We start from the raw sequence: 21,657 nt of genomic DNA, 5'->3' as shown, positions 1-21,657 counted from the left end.
CTTTTCTATCCCTTTTGTGTTCTTGTTGCATCATTGGACATAGACCCTTAATCTCTCCCCTTTCCCATTTTTCTTTGTAGAGATCTCGGGAGAATTACCAGAACACTGCATGCAATTCAGTCATTTCCTTTACCTGTCATCCTCCTTTTCTTTTTCTTTCCTCCTTGTTATACAGTATCTGTTCAGGTTACATTAAAGCCATAGAATCTCAGATTCATGGTCTTATGTGAGCCATCTAAGAAATTTGTTCCTTTTCAGATTCTTTCTAATTTATTTATCCTTGCTATCATGGAACCTGGGGCTTTTAATGAATCTTTAACTTTTTTTCAAGTCCAAACTTAGAAGAAAATCATGAAAAACATGTTTTCCACAGAGATAAGAAATTGTGTCTTGCAGGCCTCAGTTTCCTCTTCCACAGCCACTGTTGCTTGTGCTAGATTGGAAGCAAGTTATCCAGATGCCCAAAGGCATCTGGAGGTCTCAATAAAGAATCAAAATTCTCACTGCTCATGTTAAATACGACATACAGTGCTTATGATCAGATCCATTATTTAAAAATTCACCAAGATGAATTTTCTGCTCTTCCTCACAGTAGGAGGAAAATTTAGGGTGTTCAGAGTGCATGTTTTTAAAGATAAATAGGACTTCCTTCCACTTAACTATTAGTCCACATGTTGAATGAAAGCAAAGATTGTTTTTGTCCAATGATAGTAATTATGTTACAGACATGAGGAGAGGAAATTTGTAGGTATTGTTACTGAAAACAAAAGGCTTTCATTGGAAATAATAATTTCATTGCTGTTTTCAAAACACATTTTCTACTTCTACAACCTCTGATCACAGTCCTCATGCATGCAGCTGGTTTACATTGCTTTCACTTTCTCTCCAGCAGTTCCCTCCTCTGAACCACCCATGTTTTAAAATACAGCTTGTGATCCAAAGGAGGGACTGCTGGAATAAAACCATGGAAGAAAATCATCCAGCAGTGTGCATAGTTCTTTCACACACAAATCTCTTGATCACTGCCAGTATGTATTTTCTCCTTCAGTAGAAAGGTAATTTATGGCAGCTCCCAGGAACGTGTTAGATTAATCTCTCTTGGCAGACTTAACTTTGTTTCTTTGAAGAACACATTGCAATCTTCTGATAAAAGGGGTGGGGAAAATGTAGCTTCCAGTAAAGCCCTCCCAGTTGGTTCAGAAATAGGTTAAAATGATAAAACTCAATTGTTCTTATACATGTATTGTTACCAGAGGAGCACAGTCCTTCTTTTCTGTGAAGGCTTGATTATTGTTTTATTTCTCCCATCTAATTTTTTAAAGTATTTGAAAAAGCTTAGAGAAAGAGAAGGGCAGTTCAGTAATCATTCTGCAGATACTGTAATCTGCTGAGACAAACTACAGTGGTACCCCGGGTTACGAATTTAATTCGTTCCGCGGCGCCGTTCGTAACCCGAAAGATTTCGCAACCCGAAAAAGCCATAGCCGCTAGCGCTGGAAAGCCGCGATTTCGTGCGAAAAAGCGCCGAAAAGAACCAAAAATTTTTTTCAAAACCCAAAAAAAAAAAAAAACGTAACCCGGAACAGTTTTTTCCTATCTAATTTTTTCGTATCCCGGAAATTTCGTAACGCGGTCATTTCGTATCCCGGGGTACCACTGTACTTTAATACACTCAATTCAGAAGGAGGGAAAGTTTCATCTTATGTCCCAAACCTAATATTGAAATAGGCTTTTCGGTGAGCGTCTGAAGTGCTTCAGTGACACCTATTAAGGTGAAGCTACATAGCATTTGTTCAGTTCTCAATTGCTGTGCACTTTTTTTGCTTAATAATTCTTTTCTGGACATGTTAATTCTGTTAAGAGTTTTTCAAATTACTTTAAAACAAATGTTATGTTAACACTGTTCATTTCTTTTTAACTTGACATCAGCATGCGCTTTCAGTGGACGAGTATTTGTGCTTCAGTGTTTGCTGCTTGGATTCTTCCCACTCCTAAAGTGATGCTGAACTGAACTGCCTGGATGATGTCTTGTTTTGCAGGTCACTGAGCCAGGGCAGCACAAACTCAAACATGTTGGATGTTCAAGGAGGTGCTCACAAAAAACGGGCCCGGCGAAGCTCCCTGCTAAATGCCAAAAAGTTGTATGAGGATGCTCAGATGGCCAGGAAAGTCAAACAGTACCTGTCAAATCTGAATGTGGAAACAGATGAAGAAAAATTCCAGATAATGTCACTTCAGTGCGAACCTGCATATAGCACTTGTAAGTTAATCAGGCAATTAAGTTGGAATAGGCTTGAAGAGCCTTATTTTTTGTGAAACAGATTTAGTGCAGAATTAATAAATACAGTATATAAAAGCAGATGCTTCTAGAAGAATCAGATGCACATGTGGCATCCTGTCAGTTGTGTTTGGCTGAGTTTGCACAAATGTGGCCTTCAGTTTTTAATGTACACACATATCACCACTCTGCAGAAATTCCCCTATCATACTGGATATACCCTGCTATGGGAGAAGAATGTATAAACAGGACACTATGCATATTCTGCAAATCACTGATTTCTTAAACTGCAAAATCACACATTGAAGTTACTAAAATTCTAACGATTATTCTTAACATGGTAAACAATAGCCACATAAATTTATCTTTTGATTCATTTACTTATGTGACATTGTTTCATCTCTGATATTTCAGCTTCTTCTTCTGGGGCAAAAATTTAGAATTTCTCCTGTTCTACTGAGATAGGAATTGAGAGATAGTTTAGAAGAGGGGTTCCAAACAGAGATAAACTTGCACGTTTCTGCTTTGACTCTTCGTGTCTTCATGAACTCACATACATAAGAGGAATGGTGTTTGACCATACCTAGACTAGTTATCCTGCTTCCCACAGTCACCGCCAGATGGCTCTGGGCAGCCCAGAAGAAAGGCATGGTGGCAGTAGCTCTCTCATATACCTCTTGAACACCTGATGTGTGCTCCAGCTCATCTTGGAGGTAGCATATAACCACCTAGTCCCTTTTAAACCTCCCTCTTATATGTATGTATGTATGTTTGTTTGTTTGTTTGTAAAATCAAAGGCTTTCATGGCCGGCATCCATAGTTTTTTGTGGGTTTTTCGGGCTATGTGGTCATGTTCTAGCAGAGTTTCTTACTGACGTTTTGCCAGCATCTGTGGCTGGCATCACATGCCAGCCACAGATGCTGGCGAAACGTCAGTAAGAAACTCTGCTAGAACATGGCCACATAGCCCGAAAAACCCACAAAAAAACTATTTATTTATTTAGTTAGTTAGTTAGTTAGTTTAGACCTCACTTTTCTCCCATAAGGGATCCAGTATATATGCACTGGATAAGGATGCTGTACCCTAAAGATTGCATTGCTCAGCAACCTACATAATTCATTGGTAGTTCTGCAAGTGGTTGGAGCAGGTCTAACAACTCTTTGCTGGAAAATGCATGCATCATCATGTCTAGCAAGTGACTGTAGGACTCATGCACACAGCAGTTTGCCTTTTGAATAACCAGGGGGCTGTTGTCTCCAAGGATAGCAAAATTTTACTTGGAATGACAGATTTGTGAATCAATGTTAAATATGCTAGCTGAAAAAGTGATTCTATCTTTGTCTTCTAACACTTTTCCTTTCCACTTCTCTACATTTTTGCTTGAAGTAAATTTAAGTTATTAAAATCTCATTGTTCTCTATATTGAAGTCTGTTGAAGACTATAATTTCTGAAATTTTGATGTGAAAAATTGTTGTTGTGTACCTTCAGGTTGTTTCCAACTTATGGTGACCTTTTTATTTTTTGACAATATTTGTTCAGAAGCCTATGCCTTCCTCTGGGAGAGTGTGACTTGCTCAGGGTCACACCAGTGGGTTTTCATGGTTGAGCAGGGATTCAAAGCCTGGCCTCTAGACTCAGAACTAACTCTCTAACCACTACACCATGCAGGCAGTAAAATCATGTACTTTACACGATGTAGAAAATACTGCATTCGAATATTTATATATTTGATTCATATCTCATCTTTCTCCCTATGCAAGAGTCAAGGCATCCTACAGCATTTAAAAAACAGGGCACAGTTTAAACATAATTTATACAAAGTTTAAAAAGCATTAAATAGCAGCTCAATTAAAAGCAGATTAAAACAGTATAAAAACATAGATCATATTTTTAAAAAACAAATAAAACAAAAACACAAAAGCCAACCACAAACCCTTTCTGTTAAATAGATTTTAAATCTAAGGACTGCCTGAATAAAAAGGTGCTACTAGCCTGCAGATGAAAAGAAAGGATAGAGCCAGACTGGTCAGCCAGACTGTCATGGGTGTGTGTGTGTGTGTGTAATTCACCACCTGGGAGCAGCCACTGAGGAGGTTCTCTCCCAGGTCCTCATCAGATATGCTTGTGATGGTGATGGAGTGAGAGAAACCTTCCCCCAAAGATCTTAAAAATTGGGCAGGCTCATACAGTGTGATATGGTCTTTCAGATGGTATGGACCAGTCCTTTGAATTATGCCCGGAAATGGACCGATAGCCAATGAAGCTGTTTTTACAGCAGGAATATATGTTGCCTGTAATTCCGTAACTGATTTAGTTATGGCTTATACAACACACATTGAGATTACAAATGTAAGCATGAGAGAGTATGGAGATTTTAATTATTTCAAAATCTAAATTTCCTTGTTTTAAATGTAGTAAGTAAGAGCAGAAAATCAAAGGTCAGTTTCTTAACTGCAGCAGTGACTTAATTCTGCTCAGATGGTGAAAAGGTGATTATTATGAAGTTTTCTTTCAGTTTTCTTAACTTTTTCGTAGAGGCTTTCAGCTGTATATCCTGTCACTTGACATGATGCAAAATCCACATACAGTATTTGCTTGAACCTAACAAAAGCTTGCTTTCTGTACTGAATCAGAAACTTTACAAGGCTCCATATATAAACAGTACATTAAGCTCTTCAGAAAAACTGCCTTCTGGAAAGAGCAAATATATTATTAGCTCACTGACTGATTCGCACAGCAGATCCTTTCTTGTTTCTATATGAGGCCAGCAAACAGAAATCCACAAATACATCTGATACATCTTTCTCCTCATAAGCCAGTAAGAGATGCAATTTGTTGAACATCTTCTGATTCTAAAACTGCACTTGGTTTAAAAATAGGTTTAGGATTAAACATAGTTCAGTAGATTTATGATAATGACAACTGAAGCAGTATGCAGTATTTTATCTTATGAATTAGGTATGCCACCTAGTGGAAAGTGAAAGGAAACATCTTGAGGAAAAGGCTATCTTTAGTAGCAAGATCAATGGATAGGATAGTCATGGCTCCAGCCAGGCCTGTTGAAGTCGGCCTAAGTTACTTATGACTTTCTTAAGTCACAGTAATTTCAAATGATCTTTACACTAAATATGATTTATGTCTGAATTGAGATCATTATTCAGAGAAGCATGTCATCTACTGTTTCCAGAGTTAGCCCATTTCAAAAGTAATTATTGAATCTATTAAAACAGTAAATTAGAGCATAAAATCATTGAACTCCTTTTCTTTACCATGTCAGTGACAAAGAATTTAAGCGAAAGGCGAGGCATAAAAGCTGCAGAAATGTCTCCAATGCCATTGAGGTCTGCTGGTCAAACTGCAAAAGCTCATTTACATCAACAAAACAGAATGAGTCAAGTCCTTCAGGTTCCAGCTGTTAATTTGTACCCAATTAGGAAAAAAGCACCAGCAAAAGACCATGTCTCATTCAGTGAGTATACTCTGGTTTCTCTTCAGATTGTATAAATCTTTCACCAACAAAATCAAAATAGAATTGGCCCTGTGTGGGCATCTGAAGCAGAGTCGGAGATATTTTCTCTGTGGGCCTGCTGGGCTTTTGCCTGTTCCTGTTTTCTTAATATGTTTGATGAACATGGATTGCAGACTAATTCAGATTCTTCTGATAGTCTTATTTACCTGTTGCAATGGAACCTGTATTCTCCTCAACTTTGTTACTGATCAAGTGGAGCCTTTCTTAGTCCTGCCCAGATGGTGAGTGGGTTTGCTGAAAGCTGTTTATAAGGCAGAGGGATACTGTGGGATCTTCAGTGTCCAAGGCGAGTAATTATTGACAGGAAGTTCATCCTTATGGTAGTAGCTGCTTGGACCTGAGTTTGAGGCAAGTGGAAGTCAGGAGAGGGGTAGAGAAGTAATGGGTACACAGGGTAAGTCTGTTTATTTGTATAGAAGTTTAGAAAATCTTCACTTTTCTCAGAGACAAATTAAGCCAAATCAAATGCACCCAACTCTCTTAGGTAATATGGACATAGACATTAAAAAATCACGATACAGCCCAACTCCTTAACCAGTTATATGATCAACAGGAAGCTTTTACTTCCATTTGCTGAGCTTGTATTTTATTTTTCTCATTCTTTAAAATGGTGACACCAGATGTCAGGAATTTGTTATAACGAGTAACATAACTTATGAGAAGGCAATGCTCACCAGATCTGAAACCTATATTTTCTTCTGTCAAAAGGATATTTTGTTTGGACTGTAAAAATATTGATGGAAGCAAAAAGCTATTATTTGCGCAACACATTACATAACTTCTCAAAAAGGATGTGATTTTTTTCTTGCTTTGTGTCTAACGGCTTCCATCAAAATTGTTTAAATAAAACAAGGATTATTCCAGATTCTTTTGGATTCTGTGACTGGAAGCAGTATGAGTTGGTGTGTGTTTCACATATATAAACCTTGTCTCATCTTTTTGTTTACCCATTTAAATGTTGACATTTTTCTGAATGAGCCTCACATTACCAACAGACTGAACTTTGATGAAAGAGCCAGGAGTAATTTCAGTTATTGGGGTCTTTTTTTCAGTTATCCTGGGGGGACATATTTTTTTCTTTCTAGCCTTGAATTATGAGGATGAGCATTTTACCTCCATTATATTCATAGATGCTGGATCTCCTCAGAAGTCAATGAGTTTATCTGAAGAATCAAATAGTAAAAAACAAGCTGAAGATAATATATCTATGGCATCATCTTTGCATTCCAGTCCTCCTGCTTCTCCACAGGGCTCTCCACGCAAAGGTAGTAATGGTGACAAATCTTTAACATAGCTTAACTCTCAGTCTGTCTTTTCTATTTCTTGATAAGGTCATAGAATTGATTTTGGCATACCTTACTTATTAATTGAAGCAAAGAATGTAAACTTTGTGTGTTCGTATGAAGAACTGGTGTGTCTAAATATAGTTTAGGAATTTGCTTAGTGTTGAACCTTATATTTCATTAACAATATATACATTTTTAAGTTGACGTAGACTTGTGGACACTTGGAATAATTCAAAATTACTGTAACATTTCCCTAAGAAATTGACAGAATGTTTCCTATCAGGATAAGAACTTGTATTCCAATGTTTGTGTATGTGTTTAATATATGGGATACACACACACACACAGAGGGGGGAGTTATCGTTTATTTTATTTAAATTAAAAACTAGTGAGGATAATTTGGCATTTCTTGCTGAATATTACTTTATTAAAATTGTCGCACATTTTTATGTGACTCGTTGAGGATTGTTTTATATCTTTTTAAGTTGATTTCATTTCTTTAAAATTTTGTCAGGGCTTTTCCTCCTTAAAGAAGAACCTCGTTTTGATAAAAGTAATTCCTGCTCTGTTTTGTGTAAATGGTAACATCTCATTATAGAGCTAAAATTAGATTATTCTTTCTCTGAGTAATTAAACAGCCCTGTTTTTGCCACTGTTTACTTAACTGCAGGTTGCATTCCCTTTTGTACTGCATCCAAATGTAACATTACATGGATTTTGAAAAAGGCATTCATTTTACTGTCAGTATGTTGTTGACTTTGAGTGTTCCTTCTTTGTAGTTGGTAACCCCCAGAGATCTGATAACTGCAGCCAGATTAATCTCTCTGGATCATCCTCATCTCTTGCAAGTGAAGCAAGCAACAAGAACAGTGGACAACGCAGCTATGGAATAGGTGGGGCTTATTTGCAAAAGAGAATTCAGCAGATGATTAGCAAGACAACAGAAAAATCAGACAGCACTGGAAATAGAGAGAATGAGGATTCTAGAGACAAGACAGAGATTTTATACAAGCCCAGGAAAAGAATGGGTTCCCCCTTTAGAAGATTGAGGGAAAGGAGTACCTCCAGGGAAAGACCAGCATTCACCCGTGATCTAAAGGCAGCGTGCATGCAAGAAAGAGATAGAAATGAAGAACAAAAAGACATAGACAGTAATGTGTTGCATACAGGCAGTAGCCATGGAAACAGTAGCTCTCTCATATGGTTGTGTCCACAACTGAGGCACAAAAGAAGGAAGACTATATAATATGCTATTCATCTGAAATCAAGCTATAAAATTGTATTTATACTGTGTATATACTTTCACATCTGTTTAAACATTTCTGTAGTTTCATATCTGTAGCATCATTGTCAATTGTCTCTCCCCCCAGCATGACCGATATAGTAAATTATTCATACATAATTTACTTACGTATTTTGTATATTGAAGCTGGTAAGTTATTAACAGGAGTAGGAAGTTTTATAACTTCTTAAATGGTTCTCATCCAACAAATTCTGGTGTTGAGGATTGCGGACTAGTTGCTCCACTTTTCTTTCAGTTTCAATCACAGCTTCACAGGTTGTGAATCTCTTCCCACAGCTGTTGGTGTGCTTTGTAGGCTCTATGCAAGCAAATAATTTGTAGTACTTATACAGTAGTGTACAGACTACACAACAGCAAGAACATGATTTGTATATAGGAACCTTGCCCTGTAACTTGCTTGTATCAATGTTTACTTGGAAGAAAGTCTTAGTGAGGTCTCTGGGACTTACTACCAAGTAACTATACATAAATTTGCATTTTTAGAGATTTAGTTTTGAATATACAGTAGCATGAATTTGAATCATGCTCCCCAGGCTTGCTGTCTTATGGGGACAGAACTGTGTGACTTTTAAGCTGCAATATATCTGTCACTGCTGTAGTTGAAGTCAGTGGATTATGTTTGAAAGTGCCTTTCCTTCATGAAATGGTCTCTTGCTGACAGATTTCATTCTTCTGAGACAGTTCCCTCTAAATCTCCTCCAAAATCTGCTCAGGCAAAATTTGAAGGGTGACAGTGGGCTGCAGGAGGAAGGGAAGGAAAGGAAACTCTTACTGCATGATTGAAAGTTGCACACTTAACTTTGGATTTAGCCTGATGTTCATTACTATTCAGTTATTGGGAAAACAACTCATGTGTGAAGTCATGCAAAATATAATTACAGTGAAGTGATACATGATTTAAATAGGTAGGAGTTTTTAGGTTTTGAAAATTGTAGAATAATTTATTTGTAAATAGTAATAGTCTGAGTGTTTAATTTTTTAGTTTTTTATGAGTGTTTAATGTATTAACCTATATATTAATGTTTCAAGGACATACATTGCATCTAAAATGACAACTTGAAATGCATTTGCATGCCTTTAAGTAGTCAGTTTCTCATGCTTGATTAAATAGCACAATTACTCAAATGTTTTAAACATCCTAGAAGTGTAATTACTTTTAAAATTGTGCACATTGCCAACTTTGTGGTGTCTGATTTTGTTTCCAAAATACTAGTTTACTTGATCACTAAGTTTATAACTGTGCATATTATGTACATTTGTAAATTATCCAAATTAATAGAGGTCAACATTGTTTTTTCACGGACAGCAGTTAAGATATTGTCTTAATTTCTAAATAAATGTATTAAATCACAGAAAGGGAAAGTATAGCCTATGGTAGATGTTCAAGGATATATTTTTTGGGAGAATTCCTCTTAGCGAGAATTTCCACTCACCTTCCAAACCGTTTCTTAAATTCTTCCCCTATCCTCCAGACTAAAAGGCAGTTTGAGAGCTTGGCACAAGATCATAGAGCTACTAGGGTAGAAATGGCATACATGTTCATGTGGAAAATTGTCTTTCAGATGTCAGCACTACAAGTTGTTATTCAAACTTGGGAGTTCTTTGCAGAAAGTCAGTGAGAGAGAGGCTATGTATGCACATGTAATCACAGCTGTCTTTTAAAAAAAACATAGGAAAAGTGAATTTTCAAACAAATTAAGTACATTTTATGAACAAGGAAGAGAAAGAGTTCTTTGAGAAATGTAGAAAGAGTTAAGACCAGTGCATCAGCTTTATCTTAGATGAAGTCTTAGCAGACCACCCTGAAGAAAGAAGAATAAAATACTTTTAAAACTTGGTTCAGGGGTGGAAGTTGATATAGACAGTGGAAAATTCAGCTACTATGTAATAGTTTGGAATGTCACTGGATGCTGGCTTGTTTAGAGGGCTCATAGGCCTACATCTGTTGGTTGGTCCCAAGGAGAGTAGGCCCACTCAGTAAATTGTTGAATTATAGGTAAATGTTTATGCAAATCCCAGTGTTTCAACGTGTTTACTTTAACTGGGAGTAATAGGATTCAGGCTATAATGTGGTGTGAGGGATGAAGATTAGACAGGATTATTTGGCAGACAGCAGGAACAAAAAGAATTACACAGTCCTTACCATCCCAAACTGTAGATAATAAGGCAATTTTAAAATAAAATAACATGAGAGAGAAATACTAATTTCCATGTCCTGTATAGTTGGCCCTTAGATGTCATCTTTACCTTTGTGACATACCATGTATACTCGACTATAAATCGACCTCATGTATAAGTCGAGGGCAAGATTTGGGGCCAAAATTATGGATTTTGCTATGACCCGTGGATAAGTTGAGGGTAAAATTTAGGGGCATATAACAAAGGATCTAAGGATGAAACAAAGCAAAATAATGTCAAAGAACTTACAAAATTCCAGCAGACATAACTCTGTGTGCTTGTTCTTCAGACTGGGTGGATGAGAGAGTAGAGGGGGGTCAGTGCTTCACATATTATAATTTTGCTTTTCATCAGGAGATGGTTCCTTCTTTTTAATAAGAGTTAAAGTACAGTACTCACACTGACCTGTGGATAAGTTGACTCAGGTTTTTGGGGTCAATTTTTTGACCTAAATTTCTAGACTTATACATGAGTACATACAGTAATTGCCTTTGCTTTGCCCTCTCTCTCTATCATATGGACAGCAATTAACATATCCACATCATAATTTTCTTCAAAACTGGTACTCAAGATGGCTTACAAAATAAAAAGTTGAAGCACTGACTGAAGCATTGGTTTGAAAGCAAAGTATAATAGTAGTGCATCTCACTACAAAGAGGCCCCTTCCTTATAAAGCAGTCATGTCCTCAAAGCCTGCTGCCATAAAAAGCCTGCTAACAAAAGCAAGAGAGAAGTCATCCCAGCCTTGCTAGGAAGAAAATTCTGGAATCTGGGAGCAGCTTCTTTAATAAAAGTGCCTTTGAGAATGGTAGAATCAAGAGAAGAGCATCCCCTGAAGATCCTAGAGCTCAGGCAGGCTCATACAGGAAGATAAGTTCTTTCAGTTTGCCTTGGATCTGGGTTGTATAGGGGTTTAGAGGTGATAAGCAGCGCTTTGGGTTGGAAACAGGGTAACAACCAATGGAACTACTGTAACAAGGGAATTGTGTTCTTTGTGTAAAACAGTCTCCATTAACCTGGTTTTGGATTTGCAGAAATTCTTCAAGGGGAAATCACCTAGAACATGTTAACTATAATCTTAAAGATACCACTAAGACACATGTTACCATGGCCAAATTAGACAGCTTTAAGAATGTCAACTAATGGGTAAACTAGTTTTAAATGTGGAAACTACCTCTGGCAATTGCTGAAACCTGAGCATCCAGGTTCAGACTGAATCTAGGAGCACAGTCAATATGTTTGATTTATTTTGCGAAACTAAAGCCAAAGTATGTAGTTAGTTCCCCTTAAGATGGCCCTTTAGTATGTCAATTAGACATACTTTGAAGTTAAAAATAATTAAATCAAATATACTTTGGGATTAAAATAACTCAAATTTGAGTTTGTTAAGGAAAAATGGAATGTAAAATAACAATTATTGGATGGAACAAATTTAATTGTATATTATATAAGACAAATAACAAAAAGTGGCCCTTTTATCCTTCAGGTGACTCTTTGAATCAGTACAATTTTCTACAGCCCAATAAGAGAATAATATCAATTTGGAAAATTCAGAAGTAGGATACAAGGAATCAAATGGTTTCTTGGGTTTTAGTTTGGCTTTTAACTTTTAAAAAATCAACTTGAAAATATAAACAATACAATTTGAGCTGGGTACAAGGAAGCGAACTCTAGCAAAATAAGATTCAGCAGATATTTTTAAAAAAACTTTAAACTCATATTCTCAAAATTAGAATGGCAGAGTAAGGATGTAATTTGATGGTGCTACATGGCATCTCCACATAAATCTATTAGAGATTTTGTATGCTTTTAATTAAATTGTTTTTTAATGTTGTGAGCCGCCCTGGCTCCCAGGGGGTGTCGGGGGTGTTTTGATTTTGAGTTCCTGCATGATAGGGGATGGACTGGATGTCCCTTGTGGTCTCTTCCAACTCTATGATTCTCTGGTTCTATTATTATTATTATTATTATTATTTTATAGAATCATAGAATTGGAAGAGACCACAAGGGCCATTTAATCCAACCCCTGCTAGGCTGGAAGACACCATCAAATATTAGGGTACTTTCATTCTGTGTGAGTTAGGGGCTGTGCAGACAGGCCTGCAGCCGCCCCTTTTACAGCCAGATCAGGGCTGCAGCAACCGCACGCTGCGGGCCCGATCTGGCCTTTGCAGGCCGCAAAAAGTAGCTCCTTTTTGCATACTGCAAAGAGCGCAATAGCTGCGGCACGAAGGCTTTGCGTTGCTCCTTCAGGGCTGCATCGTGCAGACGCAGCACCAGAAGAGTGCCTTGATGCCACTCGGCATCACACCAGCCTGGGGGCAGAGCTGGGGCAAAGGTGGTGTAGACGCTACATTCTGACTCTGCCCCCAACCCAGCCAAAGATGCCGGTGTGCACAGCCACTTATAGTTTTTATATCTGGAGAAGCACTAAGAATGGTTAAAGGCTGCACATACAGTACTCCCTTTTCTGGTTACTTTCAGTTGCTTTGGCTGGAAAAAAGGAAACATGAATGAATAATGGCTGCACTTTTTATGAATATGGCTCTGTTTCTCTTTACATGCTTACATTTTATATTACTTGTTTTATCTTGTTTGTCATTTTCAGCAGTTTAGAATAGCAGATTAGAGAACTACTAATGGACTTGCTTTCTAAGGCACCTGCTGTGATTGAGTCTTTCCAAATCCTAATCAGTTTGACCTCAGCTGGAGATGTAGAAAAGCACTTCACAAGAAAAGCACTTGTCTTCAGTTTACTGTTTAAATCAACTTGGAAGTTTCTTTTATAAATTCTAAATCTAAATGTTACCAGCTTAAAGTCAAAATTAGTAGCAGAATAACAAGTGATTGCTTTTTCTAGTTTAAAATGGTGATAAGCTTTCTTTTAATAACTGAAAATTCAAGATTTATTTGTAACATGTTCATGTATTGTTTCAGTGGAGATATTGGACTGATCAGTTGGGGCAATGGAATGAAATGTTAGAATTTCCTTATATTCTGCCATACATAAAATGGTTTTCTGCAGGTAAAAACTAGCACACTGGAAATAAGCTATGTACAGGGGTACCCCGGGTTACGAAATTAATTCGTTCCGCCGCCGCTTTCGTAACCCGAAAATCTTCGTAAGGCGAAAAAGCCATAGGCGCTAATGGGGAAAAGCCGCGATTTCGTGCGAAATAGCGCCGAAAAGCACAAAAAAATTTTTCGTAACCCGAAATAACCTTCGTAACCCGGAACAGTTATTTTAAATGGATTTTTTTCGTAACCCGGAAATTTCGTAAGGCGGCGCATTCGTATCCCGGGGTACCACTGTATTCCCAAATATGTCCATCCTAATCCACTCTAATTTTCTGCTTGCAGGTTGTGTGTATGTGGGTTACATTCTGGACTTTTCAAAAATGTGGTTCCTTCCACTACCACCTGCAATCCAAACTAGTACATTCTGAATGTATTGTACAGTCTAGTGGAAAATAGATGTGAGTCTAGTTGGGTGGTGTTACTTCCCCTCCATCAAAGCAGGAAGCAAGTCTCAGCATTTTCCTGTCACCGTAACATACATTGAGGATAATGACTTAAAAATCAAGTGATGAAATAAACAAGATTCTTCTTCGTGGTCTCTGCGAATCACACAAATGGGTTATTCTGTGCCTATGCAGCAAAGCTCGGAATTTTTTAGAATCTCTAGGCAGAATGCAGTGCATCTTTCTGCAACTTTTTGGCGGTAACCCCTGGTGGCCCGCTCCTCTCCAGTTCCTTCATTCCGCCGCGCTAAGCAGCTCGAGGAACTTCGCTCTTTAGGTTCTATTCAATCTCTGACTATCCTTACGGACTGAAATCACTGGCTATTACTGGAACGGACTGGACTCTTGACCACTCTTTGGAATCTCCCCTTTGGACTACTTTATTCGAACTCTCTCTTGGTATTGACTTCGGACCGGTAACTACTACCCCCTCGTCTACCTGTGTTGCTCATGGCCTCCTTCAAGAGGTGCGCCAAGTGTGGGGTCAAAATACCCATCTCTGACGGGCACGACAAGTGTGTCCTCTGCCTTGGCGAGGGCCATATTCCTGGGACTTGCAGACATTGCAAGGCCATGACGACTCAGGCTTTAAAAAACCGGGACCAGAAGCTCAAGGCGTCCCTGTATGAGAAGGTCTTTCAGCCCGCGGCTGCCTCCACGAGGACCCTGCTCAGCCCACTACTTCAGCTTCTACTGCAGACAAGCCAGACAAGTCTTCCAAGAGGAGACATGCCGACAAGCAGAAGCCCTCAAAGTCCTCCAAGGGCTCTCAGGACCCTAGACGAGCCAGGTCCACTTCCCCGCCTCCTAAGACCTGGCGCAGAGGACCCCCGAGTACGGTATCGATACCCCCTCCGGAGTCCAGGTCCACCGCTACTCCGATTCCGGAGTTGACTTCGAGTTCCGCCCTGCCGCCGCTGGAACCGAGGGTCCTCATTTCCTCTCATCCCACTGTCCCGGATGAGGACTTGGAGATAGTTCACCTTGGCCACAGCTCCGAGTCTGAGGGGGAAATTCCGGACTCCGATGCCCCTCTGTCTCCCCAGAGACCTAGACGGGCTTCCAGGTCGCCATCCCGATCCAGGCGACATCAGATTTCCCCTCAACGTAGGGACAGAGCCGCCTTGGGAGCCGAGGCAGACGAGGCCCTGGACAGGGATCGTCGAGGCCGCGGCAGAGATAGGGCTGACTTGGGGAACGAAGCGGACGAGGCTCTTCACAGGGATCGTCGGGACCGCTATCTTCTGGACCGTGATCAACATGACCGGGCCCTCTTTGATTCATACCGAGATCTGCTGTACGACCACCACATGGGCCAGTATCTCTTGCCTGTCAATGCGGATCATCTTCGCCGCAATCTCCCTGGCCCGACCAGAGTGAGGCTTCACTCTCCAACGCGATGGGCCGTTCCGTCTGGAGCCGAGGACTTTTCCAGGCAACGACCTCCTAGCAGGGACCCGTCCCCATTGAGTCGCAGGGATAGCAGGTCCCCCTCTGTCTCCCACTCCCGCTCACCATCCCCGCAGTTGGACATTGACCAGCCTCTCAACTTTGGCGAGCCGGATGCTCCGTCTCCAACTGACAACGTGAGATCCTTCTCTGACAGGATCATCCGGATGGCGGATGCCCTCAAGCTTGAAGTGGCCCACTCCGAGGACGACGCACTCAATCCGGTGGAGCGGCGGATCCACTGCTGTGCCCCTGCTCCTCCTTCTCTGGCATTCCTTCCCTCTTTGGAGAAGATCGCCAAACGTTCTTGGGATACTCCTCGCCCTCGAGGAAAATAGAGAACCTGTACAGGGTTACTCTGTCCGGCCCGACTTGGCTGTTTAACCACCTGAAGCCGAACTCGGCCATCGTGGAAGGTTCACAAACCTCCTTTGCTGCCCGACCGTCCTCTTCTCCGATTGATAAGGAGAGCAGGAAGATTGACGGACTGGCCAAAAAGTTTTACGCCTCTGATGCTCTGGACATTAAAATTGCTAATTACACAGCATGTATGGGAGCATATGTGCAGCTTCTGATGGAAAAGATGGACTAAGTCATCAGCGAGCTCCCAGATGACAAGAAAAGGATGATGACGGCCCTCCGCAATGAAGTCCATCTTGTGGGTGGGCAGCAAATAATCTCAGCGAGGCACTCTACCGACTGCGCCTCCAAGATTCTTTCCAGCTTGGTGGCCCTTCGTCGTTATGCCTGGCTGCGTTCGTCAGACTTGACTCCACAAGCGAAATCAGCAATAGAGGACATGCCGTTTGATAATTCCGGCCTGTTTAATAAGGAAACGGATGAGAGACCGAGTTTCCGTTACAGGATGAAAACGGCGGCAAAAAAGCATGGCATGTCGGCCTCATCTTCGAGGCCAGCCCTGATCGCCTTCTTCTCACCAGGACCAGCGCCAACCGTCCCAGGCCCGGTTCCAACAAGGCTACAAGAAAAAGGATGCTAAAGGCAAGAAAAGATTCTGAGATCCTCCAGCGCACTTCGCCACCTCCCCTGTAGGGAGATTATGCCCCTTCTTTGAGACGTGGGCCTCTATTACATCAGACTCTTGGGTACTCAACATCATCCGGCGGGGTTCTTTGAACTCCCTACCACCGGAGCCTTTACTTCCACTGTCCCCTCGGACACCCTTTTTGACGAAGTGCGCTCCTTGTTGGATAAGGGCATTATCGAACCCGTAGACCCCTCTCGAGTCCGATACTGCTTCTTCTCCAGATACTTCACTGTCCCTAAGAGACCAGATGGACTTAAGCCAATTCTGGACTTATGTGCTTCGAACTCTTTTATAGTGTACAGACATTTTAGGATGGTAACTCTTGCTTCTATTCTGCCACTCTTGCAAAAGGATGCCTGGTTTGCCACACTGGACCTGAAGGACACGTACTTTCATATTGCCATACGGGAACAACACCGCAGGTTCCTCGCCTTCGCCATCGGCTCCGACATCTTCCAGTACAGAGTCCTTCCGTTTGGTCTTTCGTTGGCACCGAGGGTCTTTACAAAGTGTATGGCACCCGTTGTCGCCTACCTCCGCCAGAAGGGAGTCACAGTCTTCCCATACTTGGACGACTGGCTTTTCACCGCTTCATCTGAAGGAGTCCTTTGACAGCAGATGCTGTTCGCCCAGGAGCTCCTCAGCTCGTTGGGACTCCACATCAACCTGGAGAAGTCAGATCTCACCCCATCCAGGAAAGGTCGATTTCATTGGGACACTCTTGGACTTGGAGTCTTCCAGAGCTTACCTCCCCCAGATGCGGTTCCTTTCTCTCTGCTCAGCCGTGCGGGCTTGCCTTGGCTGGAGACGTCTTCCGGCCCGTATCGTCCAAGTGGCTATGGGTCATTTAGCTTCCACAACCTTCGTCACCTTGTGGGCAAGACTTCGCCTCAGACCACAACAGTCTTGGTTCCTCTCGGTCTTCGATCCCGTGCAAGACCCTCCAAACAAGATGCTCACCATCCCGAGGAAGGTTCAGAAGTCTTTACGATGGTGGCTCCAGCCCGACAACGTCTATTCAGGCATGCCTTTTGTTCCAACCCAACCGGACGTCACATTGACAATGGATGCCTCCCTACAAGGATGGGGAGCCCACGCGTTGAGCTATGCCATCAAGGACAAGTGGACAGAGACAGAGTCCGCCTTGCACATCAGTGCGCTCTAGATGCTGGCGGTGGAGAAGGCCCTGAGAGCCTTTCAAACTTTTCTCTCCAGCAAGGTCGTACTTCTCCTGACGGACAACACCATGACAATGTACTACCTCAACAAGCAAGGAGGTACCAGATCGAGGACTCTTCTAGACATCACCCTCCGTGTGTGGGAGTGGTGTATAGAACACAGCATTCTGCTACAGTGCATTCATCTTCCTAGGGACCAAAACGACTTGGCCGACCAGCTCAGCAGGTCTCCCACAACATGTCACGAGTGGAGGCTGCACCCGAGCGTAGTAGCCTCCCTCTTTTGACAGTGGGATTCGCCAATGATAGACTTGTTCGCCTCCCCCAACAATGCCCACGTTCCAAGATTCTGCTCTCGAGTTCGAGGAGCCGGTTCTCTGGAAGACACCTTCCAATTCCAGTGGTCGCAAGGCCTGATCTATGCGTTTCCTCCCTTTACGCTGATCACCAGGGTGCTAGCAAAAATGATGGTAGACCGGACAGATGCGATCATGGTCACCCCATGGTGGCCCAGACAGCCTTGGTTCGCTCTCCTTCTGCAGTGGGCCCAAGAGGACTATCTCTGGCTCGAGTTCCGTCCCGATCTCCTGTCCCTACACAACAGTCGGATCCTCCATCCCGATATGCAGTCTCTGCCATTAGTAGCATGGCGGATTCGGCATTGACGTCTTTGCCACCTGATGTCCATGAAATCCTACGAGCGGCGCAGAAACCTTCCACTCAAAGGTCTTACCGCTACAAGTGGGACAAGTTTTTGGCCTTTCTCAATGGCAAGGACGTGTTGCCATCTCAAATATCCATCCTGACAATCCTGGAGTTCCTGATGTCCTTGGCTGATGCAGGTCTCTCGTTAAGCTCCATTAAATGCTATTTGGCAGCTATCTCTTCGCACTATGTGTTTGACAGTAAACCTTGTCTGTTTAGGGATCCACTTGTAAAGAGATTTCTTAAGGGGTTTAATAACTTGCATCCTCCCTGCTCCATACCGACCCCGGCCTGGAGCCTAGACCTGGTCCTATCCCGGCTTGCACTCAAGCCCTTTGAACCTATGGCTACTGTGGATTTGAGGCTAGTGACTTGGAAGACAGTCTTTCTGGTGGCTATGGCATCCGCTCGCCAGGCTGGGGAACTTTGTGCTCTGTGGGCGGATCAGCCAAATCTTCAGTTTCATAAGGACAAGGTGGTCCTCCAGACCGACATCTCCTTCCTGCCGAAGGTGGTGTCAGCCTTTCACATGAACCAGAACATTGTTCTACCTACGCTTGCCCCGAACCCGACTTCTGAGGAGGAGCGTCGGATTCATGCTTTGGACGTTAGAAGGGCATTAGCTTTCTACTTGGACAGAACCTCGGGCTCGAGGTCTACTAGTAGACTCTTTGTTTGCTATTCGGAGGCCAAAAAAGTCCTGCCTGTCTCTCCTCAGAGGTTTTCAAAATGGATAATGAATGTCATTTACTTGTGTTATGAACTCTCAGGGAGACCCTGTCCCGAACGGGTTCGGGCTCGTGCAACTAGGGCGGTAGCAGCATCCTCTGCCTTCTTAATGGGGGTCCCACTAGAGGATATTTGTAGGGCTGCAGTTTGGTCCCAACCTTTGACATTTGTTAGGCACTACAGCTTAGATGCCAGGGCTAGACAAGATGCAGCTTTTGGGAGGGCAGTGTTACTTTCTGGTTTATGCTGATTGCGTTCTTATAATTGCACTGATTTCTTAACACAGAGATTTTTGCAAACACTGTTGCTTATGCTCTGTTGATGTATGTCAATAAATTTGAGATTTCTTAAGACACTCCCTCCTCCATTGACTTAAGCTTGTTAGTCTAACCCATTTGTGTGATTCGCAGAGACCACGAAGAAGAAGGACAGGTTGCTCACCTGTAACTGTGTTTCTTCGAGTGGTCATCTGCGAATTCACACAAACCCACCCATCCATCCCCTCAGTGACTCGCTCATTAACAACGCTTGCTGCTGCGCCGCTTGCAGCTCATTCGGAACTGGAGAGGAGCGGGCCACCAGGGGCCTTATATACCGGATGGGTGGGGTTACTGCCAAAAAGTTCTAGAAAGATACATTGCATTCTGCCCAGAGATTCTAGAAAATTCCGAGCTTTGCTGCGCAGGCGCAGAATAACCCATTTGTGTGAATTCGCAGATGACCACTCGAAGAAACACAGTTACAGGTGAGCAACCTGTCCATCTCAGTGCAGGGCATTATGTGTGTGGTTTTCCTTATCAACAATGCCAGGGCTTCTAGACATTTTTTAAACATGGGAGTTTTATAAATATAGATAGTGAGAAAGGGTGGGCACACGTCATGCTTTCAGCATGTCCTTGTGTTTTTTATTTGAAGGCTCAGTAAAGGGATTCAAATGAGAGAAATTTCATGTTAAGAAAAAGTGCCTTAAGCACATTCTCACTGCATGTTTTCACTATCGGAACTCAGTTTTGTCCTTCACACATAAAAATACAGGTTTCCCTTCTCTTAATTTTGTTTTAGAAGTGCCATTGAGAGGGAAAGGCCTTTTCATTGTTGCAATTGTGGTTCATTAAGGAATAAGAAATACTTGCCAACTGTCTATCCTCATCCATGAGTTTAGTGTGCTCTTTCTATTAATAGTTGGAGAGATGTGTAAAGGCAATTCACCCTCAAAAAGGGTTCTAGAGTCTCCAACAAGCTTGCTATTTGTAGTATGAGACAGGAAAAAAAATAAGTTACCATTTTAATGCTTCTTACTGTGAACCAGCCACACAGCCTCCTCATTCATGCTTGTTTCTTCCCACTGGTTTAACAGCTAGAAATTGTTTGTTTGTCACAGGATAGGTAACCTTGAAGGGTTCAGCGGCAAATTTCTGACTTTGAGCATTGTCTTCTAGGATGCTTTGCCCACTCATTATTTAGCATGGTATTCAAATTAGTAATTCTGGCTTGTTTCCCATGTACTTTAAATGATGTGAAAAATACTGCATTAAAATTTATTTATTTATTTGATTTATATTCCACATTTCCCCCTATGCAAGCTCCAAGGTAGCCTACAGCATTTACAAAAGCAGAGTACAGTTTAAACATAATTTATAAACTTATATAAATGAAACATGTAATTTATTCAAGGTTACCCAGTGGGTTTCCATTTCTAGGCAGGAATTTGAATCCTTGTCTTCTGGAGTCCTAGTTGAACTTTCAAACTGGCTCTTTTACCCACATGATATGAAATGAGGATAATTTATCAGGTGATATTAAAGTGAGAACTGTTCTAACTCATTTAGATATTGTGGTTTGGAATTCTGCAGGGGAGAAATGTTTCTGTTGCTTCTTTGGTTAGAGGAGTTACACAGCCCAACCAAAGCTCAGCCACTTGGTTCTGTGGAATATGCGATTGGTCTTGAGGGCAAAGTCTTCAAAGACTGGTTTTGTCTTCATTGGTACATTCTCATGGCATTTTTAACAAAGGCCCAAAACACACTGGCAAAAAGTGCCAGCTTTAGGCTGCATTGGGGGTATGGTGTTTAGACGATGTATAGCCAAATGTGGCCAAAAGCTGCACCGATGCCCTGCCAAGCAAGAAGAACTGGGCCAAAAAGGATATAATCTGCTCCTTCTGACAGCTTGGTTCAGGACTGCAGTAGTGGCCCAGATCGGGACAAGGGCTGTATGATTGCCATGGTCCTGGCATGATCAGGGCCAGCACAATCCTTTTGGCTCGTGTACTTCAGGCCAAGCATTACATTCCTTTCATATCTGTATGTATATAAATGTTCATTTTTGATAGAGGGGATTTTGTGATGTGACATTCCCCCTTTTTTGTTTATTTAATTGAGGAGGCTGGTGTTGGTGGTGAGAATGTCCCCTTTATTAGACCAATTGTTTTGAAAATAGTGAATGTTCAGT

At 41.6% G+C, this 21,657-nt stretch overlaps 1 protein-coding gene across 8 annotated transcripts in view; it reads left to right on the top strand.

The window, feature by feature from the left end:
* RAPGEF6 (Rap guanine nucleotide exchange factor 6) overlaps window positions 1-21,657 on the top strand; it is a 159,978-nt gene that overhangs the window by 118,029 nt on the left and 20,292 nt on the right. For all 8 annotated transcript variants that reach the window (XM_042449260.1, XM_042449261.1, XM_042449255.1 and 5 more), the window contains 4 exons: window positions 2,040-2,260; window positions 5,558-5,749; window positions 6,940-7,074; window positions 7,875-7,988. In XM_042449260.1, coding sequence (XP_042305194.1) covers window positions 2,040-2,260; window positions 5,558-5,749; window positions 6,940-7,074; window positions 7,875-7,988 — 662 coding nt within the window. The remainder of the gene's footprint in view (window positions 1-2,039; window positions 2,261-5,557; window positions 5,750-6,939; window positions 7,075-7,874; window positions 7,989-21,657) is intronic.

Source organism: Sceloporus undulatus, chromosome 2 (genome assembly GCF_019175285.1).
Source record: "Sceloporus undulatus isolate JIND9_A2432 ecotype Alabama chromosome 2, SceUnd_v1.1, whole genome shotgun sequence".
Taxonomy (NCBI): Eukaryota; Metazoa; Chordata; class Lepidosauria; order Squamata; family Phrynosomatidae; genus Sceloporus; species Sceloporus undulatus.
Note: the sequence above shows the minus strand (reverse complement) of the source record. Positions and strands in the feature narration are given on the sequence as shown.